General features: G+C 39.3%; 1 protein-coding gene across 1 annotated transcript in view; it reads left to right on the top strand.

Annotated features, from left to right (window-relative positions):
* Positions 1-21,053, top strand: part of LOC108932684 (CUB and sushi domain-containing protein 1) — a 389,881-nt gene that overhangs the window by 204,483 nt on the left and 164,345 nt on the right. The window contains exon 4 of the mRNA XM_029251436.1: positions 20,329-20,523. Coding sequence (XP_029107269.1) covers positions 20,329-20,523 — 195 coding nt within the window. The remainder of the gene's footprint in view (positions 1-20,328; positions 20,524-21,053) is intronic.

Below are 21,053 nucleotides of genomic sequence, written 5' to 3'. Positions count from 1 at the left end.
ACGGTCCTACTGCAGGAAGACATCCTAAAAATTTATATTCCAAAAGCAGAATGAGAGGTGGTCTGGCTATGGTTAAAGCAGGAGGAAGATTTACAAAGCTGCACCTAGCATGGGATGTGTTCGGCCATCGGGTTCCCTAGGCTCCACCAGTAAAGCTTTCTTGACATGACATCTGGGGACGGATTAGTGTTTCGCGGCCCTGATCTCCTCCTTTTTATTGGATTTTCAGGATTCAGTCCAGAGGCTATTCAGCAGCTGCTCTCGTTGGAAAAGTTCAGTGGTACAAAGTGGGGTATCAGGTGATAAAAAGTAATCCTCCCTTTCTTCTCCCTTCCTTACAGCTGATATCCTACCTATATTTCCATGTCACCTGAGAGCATTCCTAAATAGGCAAGCAGCTGCGCGATGTTACTTCTGTTAAAGTAACATCTTTCAATCAACTTTTTGCAGTCTTTTGCCCCTCCCCCCACCAAACATTTACATTTCTTCATTTAGCAGACACTTTTCTCCAAAGCAACGTACATCTCAGCGAAAGTACAAATTTGTGCATTAGGAGAAAGACACATCGCCGCAGACATGTGATTCTTAAGTAAACCTAGTTTGTTACTTTCCACTTGACGCACCGATGCTCATCGCTCGAGTAGGTGCATAACACATACACACACACACACAAATTTTCTCTCTTCAGCAAAGTATAGAAAATACTAGTAATTTTCAGGAATTAAGGATGCAAAATATTGCATCATTTCACTCTAAAATGAAATATGCACAGTCTGTTCCCTTTCCATTTTAATAAACAAGAAATGGAGTGCTCAGTTATTTTCTAAATTTTGCTGTTTGAGACAAGAATAAAATTTGGAAAAATTAGGAAATTATCCTGATGTCCAGGATAGCCTTTGTGGCAGCTGGTGTGTTTTATCGGTCAGTCTCAAAATGATACTGTGCAACTGAAGAAGCCTGTTCCTATAAACCACTTTCCAAATAACGGTGAAATAGCAGCGTGTGTCTACAGCACGCCGTGCCAATCAGGGTCATGCCGCTGGGGCTTGATTCACCGTTTCCACCTGGGAGCTACATGAAAGGTGAGATTAAAGGCAAAGTGAATTGATTCGGTCTCAGATTGTACCTTTTTCGCCTGAGCCTGCGGGGAATGTTATGCACACTCAAATAAGTGGAATAAGGTATTACAATGTAATTAACGAATATGAATAGAGATGTGAAATGCATTCATTAGATTAGATAGAGGGTTTATCTCTGCTAATGTGATGCATGAGTGATTCGCAGGGAACCGCATTTTCCGTTGCACAGGATTTCTCAGCCCTATATAGGTTCGCAAACCATCTGCAAAAAATACACTCACAAGTCTCTTGCACTTCAGACCATCAGAAATGATGCGTTACATTGCCTTAAAATTTGTGTCAGTGAAACACCATCTAATCCTATTCATAATGAAACAGATCTTGCACTTTAATCCAAGGCATCATAGAGCAGTTCTGTATGAGTAAACCAAGGAGCATGGATAGGTACCTTAAGAGTGAAGATCAGTGGAGATTTATTGCAATCATTTATGCATAATTACATATATAGCTATCTTTAAGTAAAATTTTTCTTATTGAATGTGACCTCCTTTGTTTTGATCACAAAAATTTTTCCTTCTGCTTCACAAAATTCTGGTGTAAAAGTTTTCATCCTTATAAAACCTTAGCAGGTTACATGGCCTATTAAAGGTTCAGTCTGATAAGCTGAGGGGCTGCAGAGTGGCAAACGTTGACTGAAAGGTTAAAAGTTCAAGTTCCAGGAGGAACCTGTTTGTAAGTATTTGCCTTTAAGTGCTGCAGAGTAATATTAGCACGGACAGGCAACATTTCTTGGTGTGGACAAAACCACTGCCTAAGTAACAGAAAAAATGTGATAATCATTTTATGAAGGTCTGTCCATCAACTTGACAGTCATTTGCAGTACCCTACAATGGCCACTGATCTACACTGCAATCGTTAAAAAAATTCAAATTATGCAATACATATGAGAAATGGGGGGAAACCATGCTGTACAAGGAATATAATGAAATGTTGTGGATCCAGCACAAAAATAAAAGTGTCCTGCTAACATATCTCAAAGGAGACAAGAGGGAAAGCTTTCTCTGGTAAAAACCTACCTATTCGGCTTTCATAGTAATTTGCACCTTTGTGCGGCGAAAAGAAGTGATGCTCGAATTGTGCATCATATAAATCCAAAACTCGTATTATGCCCTCACAGCACAACCGTTAAAAACCCAAAACCTAATCTGCCAAAGCTCCCCCATGATGCACGCATTCACTTGCGAGCCAGAGCGTTTTTGTGGCAGAAAGGTATAATCGACTGAGTCATTTAGGGGAGTAACAGGGACATTTGTATTAGATGGAGAAAGAAGGAAAGAGAAGAGCGCAGAGAAGAAGCCACTCAGGTGGATGGGTTGCTCTCTTAGTCACCTTATAAAGCTTTAAATTATTTACCATCCCAGCAGTCCCTTTCTCTACAAGTTCAAAAGTCATGTACAGTATAGTCCAATCTGGACCTTAATGCCAATATTTTTCCAAGACTCTTCCAGAAGCTTTGAGGACAAAAAAGTCCCTTAATAACAGATAATTTTTGTAAAGGGTTTGCACATGAAAACTGTTCTTCATAAGATCGATGGTATTGATGAGGAACTCTGTTATAGCCAATCCACCCTGAATTGTAAATGACAACAAGTTATAAAACATATCATGTTCTGTATAAGGGAGGCCACATTTTTCATATGAAAAAACATATTTCAAGCCATACACTGATTTTATGCAGTAAGTAAAACATTACTAGTTGGTAAAGCTGCAGTTATGGCTGGGGTAGCAGTTGCAAGAAGATACCTTCACATTTTTGGACTCCATGTCTACAGTGTGTGTAGCACCAAGTAGAGAAATAAATTAATTAGAATGATCATGTGAAAAACTCTCAACACAAGAATTTCCACAGGTTGGTTTCCACTCTGTCCCACAGCACCAGTTCAAAGGCATCAACCAATATTGACATGGACGTCTAGTTTGTCTGCTGACTGCTGCCAGATTTTCACTCTAACGCCTACGTCTTTATCCGCAACCGCATGCCTACCCTTGAATCCTGCTTCCGCTTTTAATATCAGGGGCGTAACCGAAGAGAGGGAACCTCACTTTTAAATTCTTGCATCAGAATTTGGTGATGATGATGGATGAGCATAAGTCTCTTTTTGTGACAGTCCCAGCAATTAAATCACTATGACATTGTGAATTATTCTCAGGCAAGTCTAACAGCAAGGGTCTGAAAACTCATATCTTCCGGACTCACTTCGCCCATGATCTCTCAAGCTCATGTATGGTGTAAATGTTTATACACCATAACTTTATGATCATGCCCAGGTAAGCCTTTACACACCTGCTTCTCCTGTATTGTATGTAAATGTTTGTGTACTTTTAAAAAAAAAAATTAAAAAAAAAAACAGACATCAGTGCATAAAGCAGAAAGAAACAAACTAAATTTATTTAAGAATCACATGTCTGCAACTATGTCTTTCTCCTAATGTAATAAAAAAATTGTATTTCTCTAAGATGTACGTCGCTTTGGAGAAAAGCATCTTCTAAATGAATCAACTTAAATGTAGAAATCAAAAGAACATATCGCGCATGCCCTGTGAATATGCTTAGAAACAATAACTGTTTTATTAAGATTTAGATTTAACAGACAAATTTTTCCAAAGCAACTTACAATTACTTATCTTTATTTCTTACTGGAGCAATTCAGGGTAAGTACCTTGCTGGGGGGGGGGGGGGGGATTTAAACCTTTGACCTTTAGGTCCAAAGGCACCAGTTTTAACCACTTTGGTACTAGCTGGCCTGAGTTATTAAAGGCACTATTATTTTCTTAGTAATTATCTGTATATCTGTAGATCTATATATCTGTACATTTAATACAATTCTATATACATGATGTGCATATATTAGTGTTAATGACATGGCATTATGTAGTTTGACGTGGATTTAAAGAACACCAGGGTTCCACAACAAATATTGATACACAGTGTCCCTGATATGCATCAGTTCAGTTATGGCACTATTTAGTTCTGACCATATTTTGTGACTTAGGTTTAAACATACTTTAAATCTACAGATAAACCACTGGAGCATCAGAAGGATGCATTTGAAAATTTAAAGTTATATTAAAAAAAAGTACTGTTATTTTAAATAAAATACCTTTTGGAATTAAAGAAATCTTACTGCTACATCAGTACAATAGAGTACTGACAGTGTACTGTTTTTTAAAGTAATGAGAAGGGCTATTTCTTGTAGCTGCCTGGTTTCTACTCTTTGGGATTCACTGTGCTACGGTGATATAGGTACAGCATGCTAAATATACTGCAGAAATAGTCGGAAATGTTTAAATCTAATTTATATGTAACATTTTTAAGCAATCATGCTTTTTGGGTACTGAGTGATATTTAGTGCGAGACTCGGGGAGATGTTTGGTCTTCCATTAATGACATTTCCATTATTTCTTATGGGGGGGGGGGGGGGGGGAAACAAAAAAAAAAAAAAAAAAAAAAAGTCCCACTATGCATTGTCTGAGTCCACATTAACTTTCTAACATGGGGATCCCAGGCAGGAGGCACAGTGGTTAAAGACACTGATTTTAAACCTGAATGTTGTCTTGTTTAGCCCCAGGAGGAAGAGCTCAGTTTTGAGGAAGATATTTAATGATTAAACTTTTAAATTAGCAGCAATGCAATGAGATCATTTCTATTTTAATTATTATCAGTACCATGATTTTCCCTTTCACGTGTGCTGCATGGATAATTCCCTTTTTCACCCAGAAATTAATCCAGGGAAAAAGTACATTTTCCCCCTATAAGTGAATGACACTTACCATCTTCACAGCAGGGAAGGGAACCGTCACATACCCCTGGATGCGAGTCACCCGACAGGTTTTACCCCTGGCACCTGACAATGACTGCGCCGAGAGAGATGATTGCACTGTCATGTCTGACACAAATAAAGAATTGCCGCTTTTATCCTCTTTCGAACACATCTCAGACAGGCACGGGGCTAAATTGTGTGTCATTCATGCAGCTGAATGGAATTTCTGCTCATAATTGCAAGACAGCGGGACCCTTCTTCCGTGCTGAAAGTGATCCAGATATCAATCATGTTTTTTTTTTCCCCCTTTCGGCACAGTGCGTTTTTCGGAGCGCTACATTAGTCATAGAACATAATTACCATCTGAGGTGAGGCTAATATTGTCAATTGGCTCAAATTAACAAACCTGCTTAAGACAGCGGCTCATCATTGGATTCCTGTGGAGAATTACATTTAGCAGATAAAAAATCACGATGTCACTTTATTCCTGAAAAGAGCACTAATCATCAGAGATGTCAGATTGCTGCAGATGGCTTGTTGACCTTAAGAAGGCGGTGTTTTTTTCTTTTTTTTTTTTTTTTTTTGTAGACATTTGTTAGCCTTTGCCTGATAAGATCCCTCAGGTCACACTGCTACTCAGCACTATTCAGGTGCCCTCACTGAGGTGTGTATTAAGAATCACGTGTAAACCACTAAAGGAATTAAGCAGATTGGAATGATGCCTCCCATAAATGGCAAACCTATTACCACATAAAATTTAGAAAACAGAAACAGCTGCAGCTGTCTGTTTTTAAAAATTTGGTTAAACATTTTGATCAGTTTTTGGTCATTTTAATACCAAGCTGTTATTTAGTTTCTGAAAATCTCAGCCCCTTTTGTCTTAAGGAAGGACTGGCAAATGTGACAGATGCATACTGAGTCCACATTGGCTGGGATTTGTATAATATAGCTACCTCTTAACTAGATAGATCCTAGTCTTTCTATTTCTAGACCGGGGTCCTTAACCTGGGGTCCGTGAACCCCTTGGGGCTCTGTGGATGTGCAGGCTTCCGTTGAAAAAATAAAAATATCTCCATTCTTTTACTATCTGGGGCATAATGCTATATGAAAGTAAGAAAATTTCTGCTCAATAAATTGACTGCGATATTTAATTTATTTGTGATCATTTTTATTGGAGGAGTTCTTGCTTTTCAGATGGTTCTTCAAGGGTTCTGAGGTCTAGAAAATGTGGGGAACATCTATTCTAGACTAACTAAAAATAACTTGATGTCAACTTGAAGTTGATAAATTTATTCAGAACGTGTTTGTTGAGCAGAAGGGAGATGTGCAATAAATAAAGGGCCCTGTATAAGGTGTGTGTACGCCAGCCAACCAGTCGTCGAGAAGGGCATGGCGTGGGCCGGAACACCACCCCCTCCTCCACTGTCCAGCCACAGACTCGTGTGAGCACACATAAGCATCCATGTACGCTGTGCTGCTCGAGATCTTCAGCTCCCGCTTCACTTAACGCTAATGCATTAGCGCTTTTTCTCAGGTTGTTGTTTCCTTGATCCCCCCCCGACGGTGCTAATCTCTATTTCTCGGTTTGCGTCGAATGCTGGGCGGCCCACACGAGAACCAGGTGCTCAGACGCGGTGCCCCGCGCCGCGGTGTTCTTCGATCTCCACACTTGAGCTCAAATGAATCCGCTAATATAGATACGACGAGTGTGCCCCCGGTGCCCGGACACACACGCTCAGACACACTCACGCTCACGCTCACGTAGGCATAATCAACTCTCTGTGTTGCTGTGTCCTTGAGGTTCGGATCTGGTCTCCAGGTAGATAAGCCATTATTGACACAGTATTCTGAGCGTGCATTTTTTGCTCTCCCTTAGCGCCTGTGCTGAAGGTATCCGCCAATCGTAAAGATAATATACACTCCGTGGCCCCTGGGGTAGGAGGCAGCCACTCGGGGCCCCTTGTACTGTAGGTTTTCAGTTCTCCTGCTGAAACATAGAAGTTTCTGCGCAGTGGTAAGACTGTCTTTGAACAACGACACCCTCCACTATTAGCAGTATATGATTTGAGCATATCTGGGATGTTAAACCCTCTGTCAGATCCGCAAGGACCCTGGAACTGAAGGTGGTAAAAGTGTGCATAAGGCAGTGAAACAAAGGTCCCCTTCACCAAACGTGTATGTGATGATCACCCGATATCGTTGCTCCTGAAGTGCTTGCAAAGTGTAAAGTGGTACAAAATAGTCCATGGCCTTAAAAACTATTATTACCCTTTCAACAGCTGTTGTGGCAATGCTGGGGCGAAAGCCTGATTACGTTAACTACCGCTTTTTATTTTCATGTTTTCCCCTAAATAAACAACAAGGCAATGAATATGTAAGATGTCGTATAAATCCATCAGGGTTGCTGTTTAAAAGCCCCCGGAGAGCACTTTTGGTTCAAGTCCAGTTTTTTTTTTTTTTTTTTTTCCAACATATGGACTGTATTTTTTTTCTCCCGTTTTGTTCAGAAATGTGGTGATTTAGTAGAGTAAAAATGGCCTGATCTGTACAGTTCCTTGTGCGTCTTTGATTTTAGCATCCTGAGCAGGTTCGAGTGAAACGGTGCAAGTTAAAACCCGTTCGCTAGTTGGTTTATTTTGAGCTCTGCCGTCCTGCGCCAAGACAGCTTTTGTCATTGTCTGTTGAGGGAGGCCTTGAAGGAGAGCTTTCACATTTTTTTCCTCCCGCTATTTTGTCGTTTTACCAGTTGAAGCCGAGTATACCATTTCAGGTATTTAATTCAAAATGTCAGTGCAACTAAATTTCACTTGAATTGCCAGATAAGAACAATCTCCTTGTCCTTTGCTGAAACTGTTCCCCTTATTGTTTTAAGTGTTAAGTGCTACTTTCAGGAGAAAAAAGGAATTTTGGCCTGCAAGAAAGGAGAACACACTCGAGTCCTTCGCTGTTGTCGAGATGAGAGAGAGAAAAAAAATGTCAGTCAGAATCAGTTGGATTGCAGTCCTGTAAGGTTACGTTTTTTCCCCCCCATCGTATCGCTGAATTTCTTTGAGGATGTATAAGGTCAGTATATTTCATGTCATCTAATGAAATTAATCATTTGACTGTTGAAAAAAAAATGCAGTAGTCAGATCTGTGGAATAGTTCTAAATGTTTTACAATTTATAATTAATTAATATTTTTTTAACTCTAGAAATTCTTAGTTATGTAATAAGGAAATATTTGCATTGAGGTCATCATGTTTTGGGGAGAAATCCCATTGAGAGGTTAATAAATGCAGAACTCCTGACCAATTTTGCTTAATGAAATTGTTTCCTGTGGGGCTTGTGTTTGATAATGACCTTCCTGGCAGCGCAGGCCTACGTTTTATGCAGTCTAAGTTAAGGCTGAAGGGCCACTTTGTTCTTGGAGAGCACCCGAATACTGCCAGCTTAGCAAAATGTGTACGTTCAGTTTATGCCTTTAAATGAAGACTTTAAAGGAGGAAAAAATAAAACATCTGGGATCAGGTACATCTAGAAAGCTGAACCTGTCCTAAACTGATTTTATGGAAAAAAAGGTCCACTTTTGAGTGCTTTTAAGGAATTCATGAATTTTGCGAATATTTCTAAACATGTGATTTAGTGATTAAGGATCTCACCAAATTGTAGCATTAATTAATAGACTTGTCGCAAAATGCTTATGAGAACATTTTCATCTTTTATGATATAGCTATTATGGTAAATTGAAACTCTATGCTGTTTAATAGTGCTTTGGACAAAGAGTAAATGTTATTACTTGGTGTTGAAGAATGCATACCCTAAATATTGATAAGCATTTCTTTGAAATTATTGGACATTCAGTGTACATTGGCTGCATTCCAGACAGGAGGGAGAGAGCGAGAGGAAAAAAAAACAGTCCTTAAGACATTCAGACCACTCTCGGCACTATATCCTAATTGCATAAATGCAGGCCAAAGCTGTCACTGCTGAAATATGCAGTTATGCTTTGTGCTCCATAAGTCCTAGTGGTGGGATACCCCTTTGACTACAGGCCTTGCCGGTGCAAGTAATTCAGGGCCTGGATGCAAACACTTGCTATATTAATAAAGAACTGGCCTTTATGATCCGATCACCCCAGGCCAGACATTTGTTATTTTACAGTTAATGGATTAAGCAGTGTACAAGGGTAATGAAAATAAACATCATCCATCTTTTATTGTTATCTGTGATAGAAAATTAAAATAGTACATCCATCACATGAAAGCAAACATGGATGATGTTTTTTTTTTTTTGTTTGTTTTTTCATGGTCGGAAATACCTGATGCCAATTTAGCCAAACTAATTTACTTTGTGTATATGTCTCCCACTTGTACTGCGTTTCTCAGAGGGTATTCCAGAGTAACTTTAAGAATAATGCATGCTAATTGGACGTTATGAAGTATGGGACTGCATGCTCGAAAATTACTCAATAATCATGGCTGCTGCTGAGCTCACAGCTGGAACGATTCGGGGAACTTCCGTCTTGCCTAAACTCTGGTAGCTGGGAGTCATTTGAAATTCATGTTGTGGTTTTTCCGATGTTTCCCAGAGGTTTATAATCCATTAGATCACGACTCTGCAACACCAATGAAAACCACTCACGTCTTGTTAATGTAGCGTTACTTTTGTAGATGCATCTGTGTTATTTTGTCCATGTTGTGCATTCCTAGGCTCTCTAAATCTGTGATGCACAAGACAATAATACAGTAAAAAGTTTGTCCTCTGCTTCAGAAAATGCTATGGATTGGAGCTCCGCGCAAGTATGGTAGTTATTATTTTTGTCAAGGATTTGATTCTAAAGCGCAGAAGGAAGTGTATCTTTGTGACCTGTGTTAACTCTTTGCGGGTTGTAGACTTTTCAAAGTATTTTCTTAATAGTTTTCAAAACTTTTATATAAATTTATACAGAAAATATACACAGCGCTACTCGAAAGCAAAGCATGCGAAACCTATCTGTATGTGATGATAATGAGGCTCGGACAACTCAAAGTGTCACAATTACAGCTGTTCCCACACACACACACACACACACACACACACACACACACACACACACACACACACACACACACCTTATTTGTCTAAGATTAATGACATTCATTCAAGAGCCAAGAGCTGGGGCTGATGGGAAGAGGTACTTCGTAGGCCCCTTCGAGGAGTATCATACAGTTTGCTTTCCTGGTACTTTTCTTGGCTGAGCAGACCTCTGTTGTAGGTAGGTTGATCCACCAGATGTAGGACAGCTGTAGCCACTTTATCCAACTCAGCTGCTCCTTTCTTGCTTCTTTCAGTCCACGAGTGCTAGCTGTTGGCCTCCGTGCCAAATTGTCGGGCATGCGTCAGATAGGTGGCGCTGTCCATGGTTCTGAAAGTGCTCGACCTCCTCAATAGATGGAGGAAGTGGTACGGAGGCCCGTTTCACAGTTGTGAATACTGAGAAAAGTTTTACATTTTGCAAAGCATTCTTGATCCTGCTAATGAGTTCTTTGCTGGTTCTCATTCAAAAGTCTGTCAGCCAATTTTGCTGTAAAATTGCACTGTATGAATAATGAGACTGATTTATGCTTTTTCTTATTTTTGTATAATATTATCACAGTTAAAAAGAATTTACACTTTCAGGGCTGAGAAGAAGACTCACAATTCACCTGTTCCTGTAATAGTATGACGAGTTTATAGTGCACACACACTCGCACATATCTGCACAACACCTATAGCGATGCAAGTTTTACATAAATAAATTCCGTATGACTATAATTTTGCAGAAGTAAGAATCTCTTAAATTACACTTCATCCATTAATTTTAAGTGCTGTGAACAAGGAAAGCACACTATTTAAGATATATAATAACATGAGGCTGTTTAAAGTATCTGCCTGTATTTATAGAAATTGCACATTGTTTTTGCATATCATGATGGCATTTTATCTGTAATCATAGAAAAATATTCCACTGCATTTTGCATACTGATCAAACTCAGATTATTATGTTTCTTTACATGACAATAATATCTGCAGTGTAGGGGAGTCCTTACATAATGCCTCATCAAAACTGGCATTCAGCACAGAGATATAATTTGCCATCATTCTTATTTTGTCTAAGATTAATGAGATTCATTCATACGTGACTCACAACCGAGCATCTTAGAGTTCATGCCATTTCAGAATTTAGGGCCATTGCACTACCAGAAATTAAGCATTCTGTTTAGACATTTCCTGCTGCTGTTTTGCTAGGTTCGCTTCGAAAATATCTGCCAAAATTCATTACATCACATACAGATTAGTAACATTCTATTGCGTATCTTTTGGATTATGTAAACATGATATTATACTGTATAATGTTTGTGCTTATATTAACATATGAACCTGAGTGTGAAGGTGCTATAATGTTTAGGGTTGTTTTCCTGTACTCTGAAGGTTCCTGGTTCACCTTCTACTCCTGCTGTAGTACCTTTGAAGAAGGTGCTTAACCTGAATTGATACAGTAAGAATACCCTGCTGTATAAATCAATATAAATCAATATCAGTGTAAAGTTACTTCTGTACCACATCCATTCTCCTTGAACAAAGATGTCAGCTAAAAAAAGAATCGTAATAGTACAGCTGGAAGAGCTTAGATACTGCATTCTTTTTTGATGTGTTGTTCAGTTCAGCACATCAGTCCAATAGTAATAATATTTCCAGTATTTTTACTATCTTTTTAATATTTCTGAATATGTTATATTGTAAGTCATATCCATTTAGTTAAGATTCCAACTCTGTGGATGATCTTTAAAAGAACTGTCTGTATGTAAGTTTCTCTGAATCTGGATGTATTATATAGGTGAAAAGACACAGACTTCCAAAGATTACAAATGCAGTATCAAATTAATATACCAAATGCTCAATGATTTTTAGGAATATTTGTCAATTAACAGATATAGCAGATACAGCGATCACCTTGGGGCTGAATTCAATAAATCAAATGAATATTTTATACTTTTGGGATATTTGCTGCATTTTCCCTGCTAATATAGCATTTTAAAGGGAGGTGAAAAAGGAAAATGGTAAGATATGCTGTGGATATAGATTTTGACTGCCTAAACCTTTCCTGCTAAGCTGCAAAATGCTGTATCTGCTATACCAACCTTTTACATTGATGTCCTATAAACTTAAGTTCATGGAAACTCAGCTTGTTGGCCATATAGTTTCTAATAAAAATGGGAAAAATAAAACTAAAAACAAAAATCAGTATTCAAGGTATTGATTGCAAAATAGACTCCGCAGGGAGAAAGGAACAAGGAAGAAGTGAACACCGCTTTAAAAAAATCTCATTAAAATGCAATTTGGTTTTATTATTATATTATGTACCATGCTGCAAATTCATTGATCATATTCATAGATGGTATATTTGATGCCCGCCTTGCCAAAGGTGCTCGGATGCCGCAGTCTACTCAAGTTATTTTATACACACACAGACACACACACACACACATTTTCGGAACCGCTTGTCCCATACGGGGTCGCGGGGAACCGGAGCCTACCGGCAACACAGGGCATAAGGCCGGAGGGGGAGAGGACACACCCAGGACGGGACGCCAGTCCGTCGCAAGGCACCCCAAGCAGGACTCAAACCCCAGACCCACTGGAGAGCAGGACCTGGTCCAACCCACTGCGCCACCGCGCCCCCCATTTTATATACATATAAGTGTAATAATTCAAGATGTATGGATGGATGGACTGATTGTCTCAGGGCTCAATTAACATGATTTATGATTAACATGGGCATCTTAAAAGCCTCACACTCTTTTAGAATCCCCCTTGGGGCCTCAGAAGAACACTCTGGCGCAGAGTTCCTCTATGGTCTAACCGAGGCTTGAGGTAATGTTACCAGTAGCCCCAATTCCACAACCCCCATTCAGTTGAGTTGAAAGACAGGTAGTCTCCGCAAGACCTGCAGAAAACTGACGCATATCCGCTTTAGACTTAATGCACCTTCTTCTCGTAGACCACATTTGTCATTCCCTGTTCTATGGGGATTGAGTGCTTGTGCGTGCAAACACACAAGCTGCATGGATATATCGATGGGTAACATTTCCAATGCTTCATATGTATTGTTTTCATCTACCCACCAAAACAGAAAATACAATCCCCGTGTGACTCCTCATGCACATGCAGTTGAGTGAGCATTAAAACATTGACTGATGTAGCCTCTCAAAGGCTGCATTTGGCAGAGCTTTCCTCTCTTTTTTTGCTCTCTTTGGAGCACCATGACAGACCAGTGTTTGCTCGACTGTGTGGAGCACATGTGAAGCTTTCTGGACAAAGGGTCGGTTTGTTACCATTTAAGCTCACCGTGGGTGCTGGTTACTCTTCAGAGCCTTTTGAAGACATTTGTTATAGAAATTGTTGTATGATGCTTCTCCTGGCAAATCTGATGTCAATCTTAGCGAGGACAGGAGTGGACTACCATAATTTTAAACTCTAATAGCAACATTTGCATTGAATGTTTCATCAAGTAATTCGGTTTATTCTGTATTTTTGCTGTTGGGTAATGTGCTTAGGAATGGCACATTGGTGAAGGTCACGGGAGAAGAGACACGGGCTTATGTTCTTAGGTTAACATCTTTGTGCAGTTGACAGTTGTCAGCTAAAAAAAGAATACGAATAATACAGCTAGAAGAGCTTAGACACTGCATTTGGTTACAGACCAATTACAGTTGTACCTGACTCCCCTCATTTACATTCTGGACAAACATGATCATATTCCACTCTTGCTCACTCAATCACTTTCAACAGCTGCTTGTGTTGCTCAGGGCTGCGGCCGTCCTCAGCCTGTCCCAGAACCACTGGGTGCACAGTTGAGGGCAATATACCTTGGAAATTTTCACTGAAAATTTGTGCAAAATGATACAACACTACTTGCCTTAGTGTCTTCTACATTTCTGTATTGTCTTATCCATCTAAACGTGGTGGACATGTTATTTTAGTGGGACCTTAGTAAATTGTTTTGTATTTGCAATTTAAATTTGTTTGCTCAGTCAAAAAGTCAGGGACCTTCTTTACACCAAATCAAAACCTGCCAAAGAAAACAAAATCTGACAATATGCGTTCTTAGCGTCTGCAGTCTGGCAATCAGAAGGCAGAGAAGTTCACCTTAAAGCACAGTTCTATCAAAAAGCTTTGTTCTGTGTTGTTGAAAATCCTTTAAGTGGCTCTTAAACTAAGAAACAATTTTGCTGATTCTAAATTATGTCTGTTATTGTATAGAAAATACACTTATTAATTATACATGATGAGCTGTTCTCTAATACTACACTGTAGTATCATGGCTGTGAACTCCAAATGTTTAAAATGCTGAGAGCTGTAGAAGAGTAAATTAAATCAATAAGCAATGTCATATGCAAAAAAATAGCAATATAGCTGAAAATGCATCAAATAAAGATTTGTACCGTAGACTGACATTGGTACCCAGTTAATACAAGTACAGCAGCTGCATTTTTAGACATTGTGGAATATTTTTTGAATTTGATATCTTTTTTTCTGCTGACTTAGATCTCATAAACTGTGTAAGAAGGTTGCTCTCTGTTGCTGGATGCAGTTGTGTACTTGCTTACAACCACAAAACCAAATGGTGTGGAACTGTGATGCCAGAGTTTATTTATTATTATTTTTCCTGGCTTAGACTTTAAAGTTGGCACAGGTTGTTTTCAACAGCGGCACATTCCTTTGGAGTGGGTAAACATGCAGCAAGAAAGGAAAGGATTTCATCATTGTTGCTTGTGTTGTTGTGGCAAGGGCCTCTGCGGGGGTCCGCTCCTCAGGATCTCCTGCAGGCAGCCTCGCAGGAAAAGGAGCCCTCCAACTCGGCGCTATGTGGTGACTGCATTTGCATGGGAGGCAGTGAGGCAGGCAGTTTCCCGAGGAGCCAGCAGCCTGTCGACGCTGCTTTTCAGGCAATATCCAAGATCGTTTGAAAAGTGTAAATTTGTAGCGGAGGCCAATGGATCTTAATGAGTGCTCATCATTTTCGCATTATAGGTAATCATTGAAATCTTCTGGAAAACCAGCTTATATTCATCATTGGTTTTCCTTTAATGAAGAACTGCTTGCATATTTTGTGTGCGCAATCCTTCTGTTTCTCTACATTGCAATGAGTAGAACTGAACAAACCGAAAAGATCTGTGCATATGGAATTTAAGCGTACTAATTTTTCTGTTGTTTGGACACCTTTCACAATAAATGAGACTGTGTTTTGAAGGTATTATTATTGCACTGTCTGATTGAAAGTAACATTCAGCTATGTGAAAGTATATGGTACTTCGATAAGTATATGGCAAAGAGTAAAATCCTTCATATACTTTTTTAGATATTACTTCAGTTGACTTCTTTTAGTGTGAGACTGAGTTTGAATGCTGTAGCCATTTACTTTAGGACAATAGAGTATATTGATTTTTCTATTAAAGGCTTTTCTGCTGAAATATCAGACTCAGTAGACATGGGACCCTAGAAGGAGAACCATGAATTGCCAACATGGACAGCTTTAGGACTGATGCTCTCTCAAGGCCAGAAAAGACAGTGGCAAGGTCATCCATCAACACCTAAACCTTTCCCTTCCATCATTAGCTTAAAGTTTTTAACCCCCACCCCCTTCTTTTTTTTTTTTTTACTTGTCTTCCGGTATGTCTCCCTTTCGTGTATTTTCCAGGGTGTCTCTCAATGCTGGACCTTATATCTATTGACAGCTTTAGTAGGGCAATTCACTCTAGGCTAGAAAAGAAAACAACAAGGTCATCCATCAGCACCCAAAGCTTTTCCTTCTATCATTATTTTAAAGATTTTAACTCATTTTTGACTTGCCTTTTGGCATGTCCTCCTTTCATGTGTTTTTCAAAGCCATCTCTCAATGCAGGACACTGGATCTAGTGACAGAATGGTCTTTCCATAGTTTCACATTCCATACAGAGAGCTGGAAATGTTCCCAAAAGGGCCTATTTACATTTAAATTTATAAATGTAAACAAAGCAGAAAAAAAGGTCCAGTGTTCACTGTTAAAGACAAATTTGTTCCTCGCTGTTTCTTTAATTTTTTCGCTTACCCAAAACTCATTTGATGTACCCAAAATCACACTGTTAAGGACTTCTGAAGAGGTTCAAGTCTGTGAACAAGGTATCTGTAAAAGTTCTGAGTGGGATATTTCTCTGCCCTAAAGACCTTTTTCTTTAGGGACAGAGAGTTGTGTGCTATAATTATTCTAATAAATAATTTTTGCAGCTAATACCTGTCTGGCAAGATATTTGACTTGTTAACATTAAAGGAAAATGGGACCAGTAGGCAAAGTTGGTTTTTAACATTTTTGGTTCATGTGGTTTGTCTTGTTTTTTTGTTCTTCCTTCTGGTGTTATTCCTCACCCCCATTGAGAAATACATGGATTAACCCAAGATAAGATTTACATTTATTCATTTAGCTGATGCTTTTGTCCAAAGTGACTTAAAATGTTAAGCTACTTACACTTATTTATACAGCTGGGTAATTTTACTGCAGCAAAACAGGGTAATTACCTTTCTCCAGCATACTACAGCTGAAGGGGGCATTTTTAACCTGCAATCTTTGGGGCCAAAGGCAGCACCTGTACCCACTATGCTACCAGCTGCCCTCAACAGTGATTTAAACTGTGATTTAAAATACTTTAACCTTTCAGAATTAGAATTTAAATGCAGATCAGCATTTTTCACAAAGGTGCATTGAAAAGTGTGCATGCACCACAGTTCATTGTAAATGTAATCATCATAAACAGGCCATATATAGCACAAGCTGCTGTAAATGTTATAGCTGCGCGAATACATGAATACATTCCACACAACAACCCCCACCCCCAACATTCCTCAGCCAAGAAAGGCTCGCATAGCAGGGCCCGTCTGGCTTCCGTCGCACAGATGTAGCTATTTTGAGTACGTCCCGCACCATTAGCCGGTGGCGATCATGAGTTCTGTACTGCCGGTGATTACAGTCATTACAGTTACTTATTCATTATTGTGCACATTCCATCCTGTTTCATTCTGCACAAACTAAGCTTGTAAATGACTTCACACAGAGTTGCTTTGTTACCCAAGGCATTTGCAGAAGGGTTGCTGGTGATAGGTGGAAGGCTGAAAGGGCGATGACTTGATAAGGTAGGACTATCACTTTTAATAGAGGCGAACCTATATCTCTGCATCAGCTGTTGTGTTAAAGGCACAATTACAGCAGACCAGTGTTGCCAGTTTTGTTTGCTATCAACTAACACACACCTCTATTATCCCATTGTTTTCCTAGGAAAAATTGAAAGATACAGAATGCCGACCGTATCAGTGTAATAAAAATGCTAAACCGTAGCAAGATTTTTTCCCCCCAATACAAGATCTTTGCTGAAGCCGGTTTACCTCCTGAAACCCAAAGTGCTCTAGGCTGACAGAAGGCAGTACACTATTGATTGCTTTGAGAGACCTTTCCTGTAAAAGTTTACCATGCGGTTTGGACAAGACTCTTTTCCAGCGAAAAGTAATGCCCAAACTTAATTGCGGCACCCTGAGGTCAGTTGCCATAGGTGTGCTCTACCTCTCCTTTAAAGCCCACCAATAAATATGGTCCGTCCTCTCCGCATTTGTTTGATGATGCAAGGTTCCACTGATGAAATGTGTTATTTTCTACTAGGCTGTGGGCACTTTCAAACTCCAATCCTGCACTTTTTTTTTTTTTTTTAAAATGTAACCCACACAGGTGTGCTGGGCTTTTGAATTTGCACCAGTGCAAGTGCTACAGAAGGTTCACTTATTTGAAGCCTGCAAGCTCAGCCCAGACTGAGTTCTGGAGAATCTGTGTCTCACCGGCTGCTTTAATTGGATGGATGCGGTGCTTCTCCACTCATGCCTGGGGGTCTCTAGGCCTCCTGTAGTGGAAGAAGGCTACCCTCTCCCGCCCCCCACAGTAACCTATATTTTGATCCCCTTCTCCGGCTACCTCCATAGACACCTGTCAACAGTGATTCTTTTCACACCTTCTCTAGAGTCGCTCCGTGCCAATATGACTGGGTTCAGCACTCTCTCTCACTGAGTGGGTTTCGCTGTCTAGTGGGATGGGTGGGGTGGAGAGAATTGGATCCAGACAAAAGAAAATGAAAGTCCTTCAAACCCAACCCATGCCACAGTCTTTTTTTTTCTCTCAAAAACCATTTTCCCCCACCATACATAAAAAAGAAACACAATAGGCTATTCAGCACACAGAAGCTGTAATCTGCACAGATGTAGTCACCTCTGGGTGCCCAGAAAATGACACTTTTTTCCCCAGATATGAAAGATGATGTCACAGCTACGGAATCATTCTTTGTAGTATACCAACCAAAATCAAAATTCCTCGATGCTTCTACAGCACCCACAGTGTACAGCACACAGCAACTGTGACTTCTGGAAGCCGAAAGGCCAGGATATGGTCCGCCTCCTGCGCGAATACGTCACCCTCGCTGTTCTCGTGTTCTGAATATTTCATGCTGGGTTTTATATTTGCTTAATGCCTGCAAAAAATGGCGCAATAAATGTCAACAGGACCGCAACAGCAATGGTGTTGCTTTTCATCACACCATCTATTCCCGTATTGTATTATTCATAAAGAAAATGTGCTTCCAAGAAGCGTGCAACATATACACATATATCAGTGAATCAAGTGCCTTTTGCTGATTTTATTTTATTCATTTTTTCTGTGTCAGGAATTGTTCCAAACTGATTTGGCCTCAGGTTAACATTGCCTTAGACACAGTTGTGTCTAGGCTGACAGGATATACCGATGTGCTTTGACACGACCCCCCTAGGACCTGAGTGTTTGGTATGTGTCTGTCGAAAATGTAAAATCAGTCCTGGTACAAAATTACTTGAATCTCTCTTCGTGGCTTTCTTTCGGATTTTGCTCAAAGCTGAAACGTTGCAGCTGTGTCCTGTAGTTGGCGCATCTATGTAAAAAACCACGTTACCCATTGGTTACTTAGATGCCCCACCTGTTTACACCCCAAAGAAGGTACTGCGTGCAGACCCTGGGTACAGTGTCTCTCAGTGATAATGTAAGTATAGACAATGTTCAAGAAAATAATAAAATACATCACTAGTAGAGGTCCATGGTGCCAATGCTTATCCTAGAATGCTAAACATTTCTTGGCCACATGCCGAATATAGCAGCAAGATAAATGAGCATTTACATTTACATTTCTTTATTTAGCAGACACTTTTTTCCAAAGCAACTTCCAGTGAACTCTATGTAGTGTTATCAGCCCACACACCTTATTCTCCAAGGTGACTTACACTGCCAGATACATAGTCTCAGTTGGGTGCTCCTCCAAGACATATTCTTGACACGTTCATTCAAGAACAAATCTTGTTATTTTTACGAGATGACTAGTGATTTGCTTTAAATTTTGAAAGTTCTGGCTTGGTGTCCATGTTGCCTGATGAGGTGAATTTTCTTTAAGGACTTCACACATCACACTTATTTCCAAGCATTTTTTAATTGGGTTTGCCAAAGGTTTTGTTTGTATTATTTTATTGTACCGACATCAGCAGGTAGTATAGTGGTTAATGTTGATACGTTGCACTCCGAAGGTCCTTAATTTTCCTTCTTTGTTCTGCTATGGTTCCCATGTCAAGGTACTAACCCTCAATTGATACTGGAAAAATACCTCGGTGTATATACTAGAAAATCATTGCACGCAACAGTAACATTTAAATCTGTCTTGGACAAATTTTCCAGCTATTATAAAATGGTAAGACTGAGGAACTGTTTACATACTATTTATACAATATGATCCTAAACAGTTATGAAGTATTGACAAGTGAAATGACAATGTGTTGTTTTTTTGTTTTTTTTTTAAACTTGGTGTAAAACATAAAAGGACATGAGAAAGAGGGAAAAAAAACTGTACAAATGTCATTTAGTTACTGAATGATGCTTTAGATTAATTTCCCTAAATGATCTGGACTAGTGGACCTTGGTATGTAATTACTTAATAATTTATCTGACACTTTTCTCCTAAGCAACTTGTGTAATTGTTTACTCATTTATCCAGCTGGGTAATTTTACTGTGGCAGTTCTGGGCAAATACATTGCATGAGGACCCGACAAAAGAAGTGGGGATTTCAATCCAGGCCTTTTGACTCATATCAGTAGTTAGAGCAACCACTACGCCACCTGCTGCCCCAAAAATGTTACTAATGCAAAATATAAGTGTAGCAAGGGTTTACCTTTTTAAAACAGCTGAACATGAAATTCTCTTGTTAGTACTGTTATCACTTCATCCACAACACAATAATAATAATAATAATAATAATAATAATAATCCTATTGTAGATCATGGATCATCATATACTGTAATGAATTTAAATTTATGTCCTCCCCCCCTTTTCTTTCTCACAGTTCTTCCCAGCCACACATGTGGGAATCCAGGGTTGATACCAAAAGGGGTCATCCATGGGTCACGGTACAACATTGGTGACAAGATCCGCTACAGTTGTGTCACGGGATACGTGCTCGAGGGCCATGCAGTGCTCACGTGTATCGTGAGCCCGGGGACCGGAGCATCCTGGGATTTCCCTGCCCCGTTTTGCAGAGGTAAGAAGAAACTTTGTTTACGGGGACTGCGAAACACTTTTTTTTTTTTTTTCATTTTGTAAAAAATAAATAAGAACATAAAAAAATGCATATAAATAAATAAATAAAATACAAGGGACAGCTGTTAGCTAAGTACTTTGTTATATATTTTTAAACAAATCATACATATTGATGAAAATAGTTTTTTACAAACTTTTTGACACAGATTTGAAACTGCTCAATCCAGTCATGCAGTTTGTTGATACATAAGGTGGGTAGGCTGAGCATTTTGGCTTTAAAATGTATATTTTACCCATAAAATTCCTTAACTTTAACCATAGTTTATTTCTATAAACCCAGTTTTTTTTTTTTTTTTTTTTAAATCTGCATTTAAAGTGTCTTAAATTAATTAATTAGGAATGCCATGTATAACAGACTTTTTAATGACTTTTAACATTGTATAAAGTTCAAGCAGAGATTCCTAAAGCCTTTATTTGATGTCAGGAAATGGCTTCATTTATTGGATTTAATAACTTCAATGGTACAAGCGA

The sequence above is a fragment of the Scleropages formosus genome, chromosome 4, assembly GCF_900964775.1.
Source record: "Scleropages formosus chromosome 4, fSclFor1.1, whole genome shotgun sequence".
In the NCBI taxonomy this organism is placed as follows: Eukaryota; Metazoa; Chordata; class Actinopteri; order Osteoglossiformes; family Osteoglossidae; genus Scleropages; species Scleropages formosus.
The sequence above is the reverse complement of the archived record's forward strand: the minus strand, read 5'-3'. Positions and strand labels throughout refer to the sequence as shown.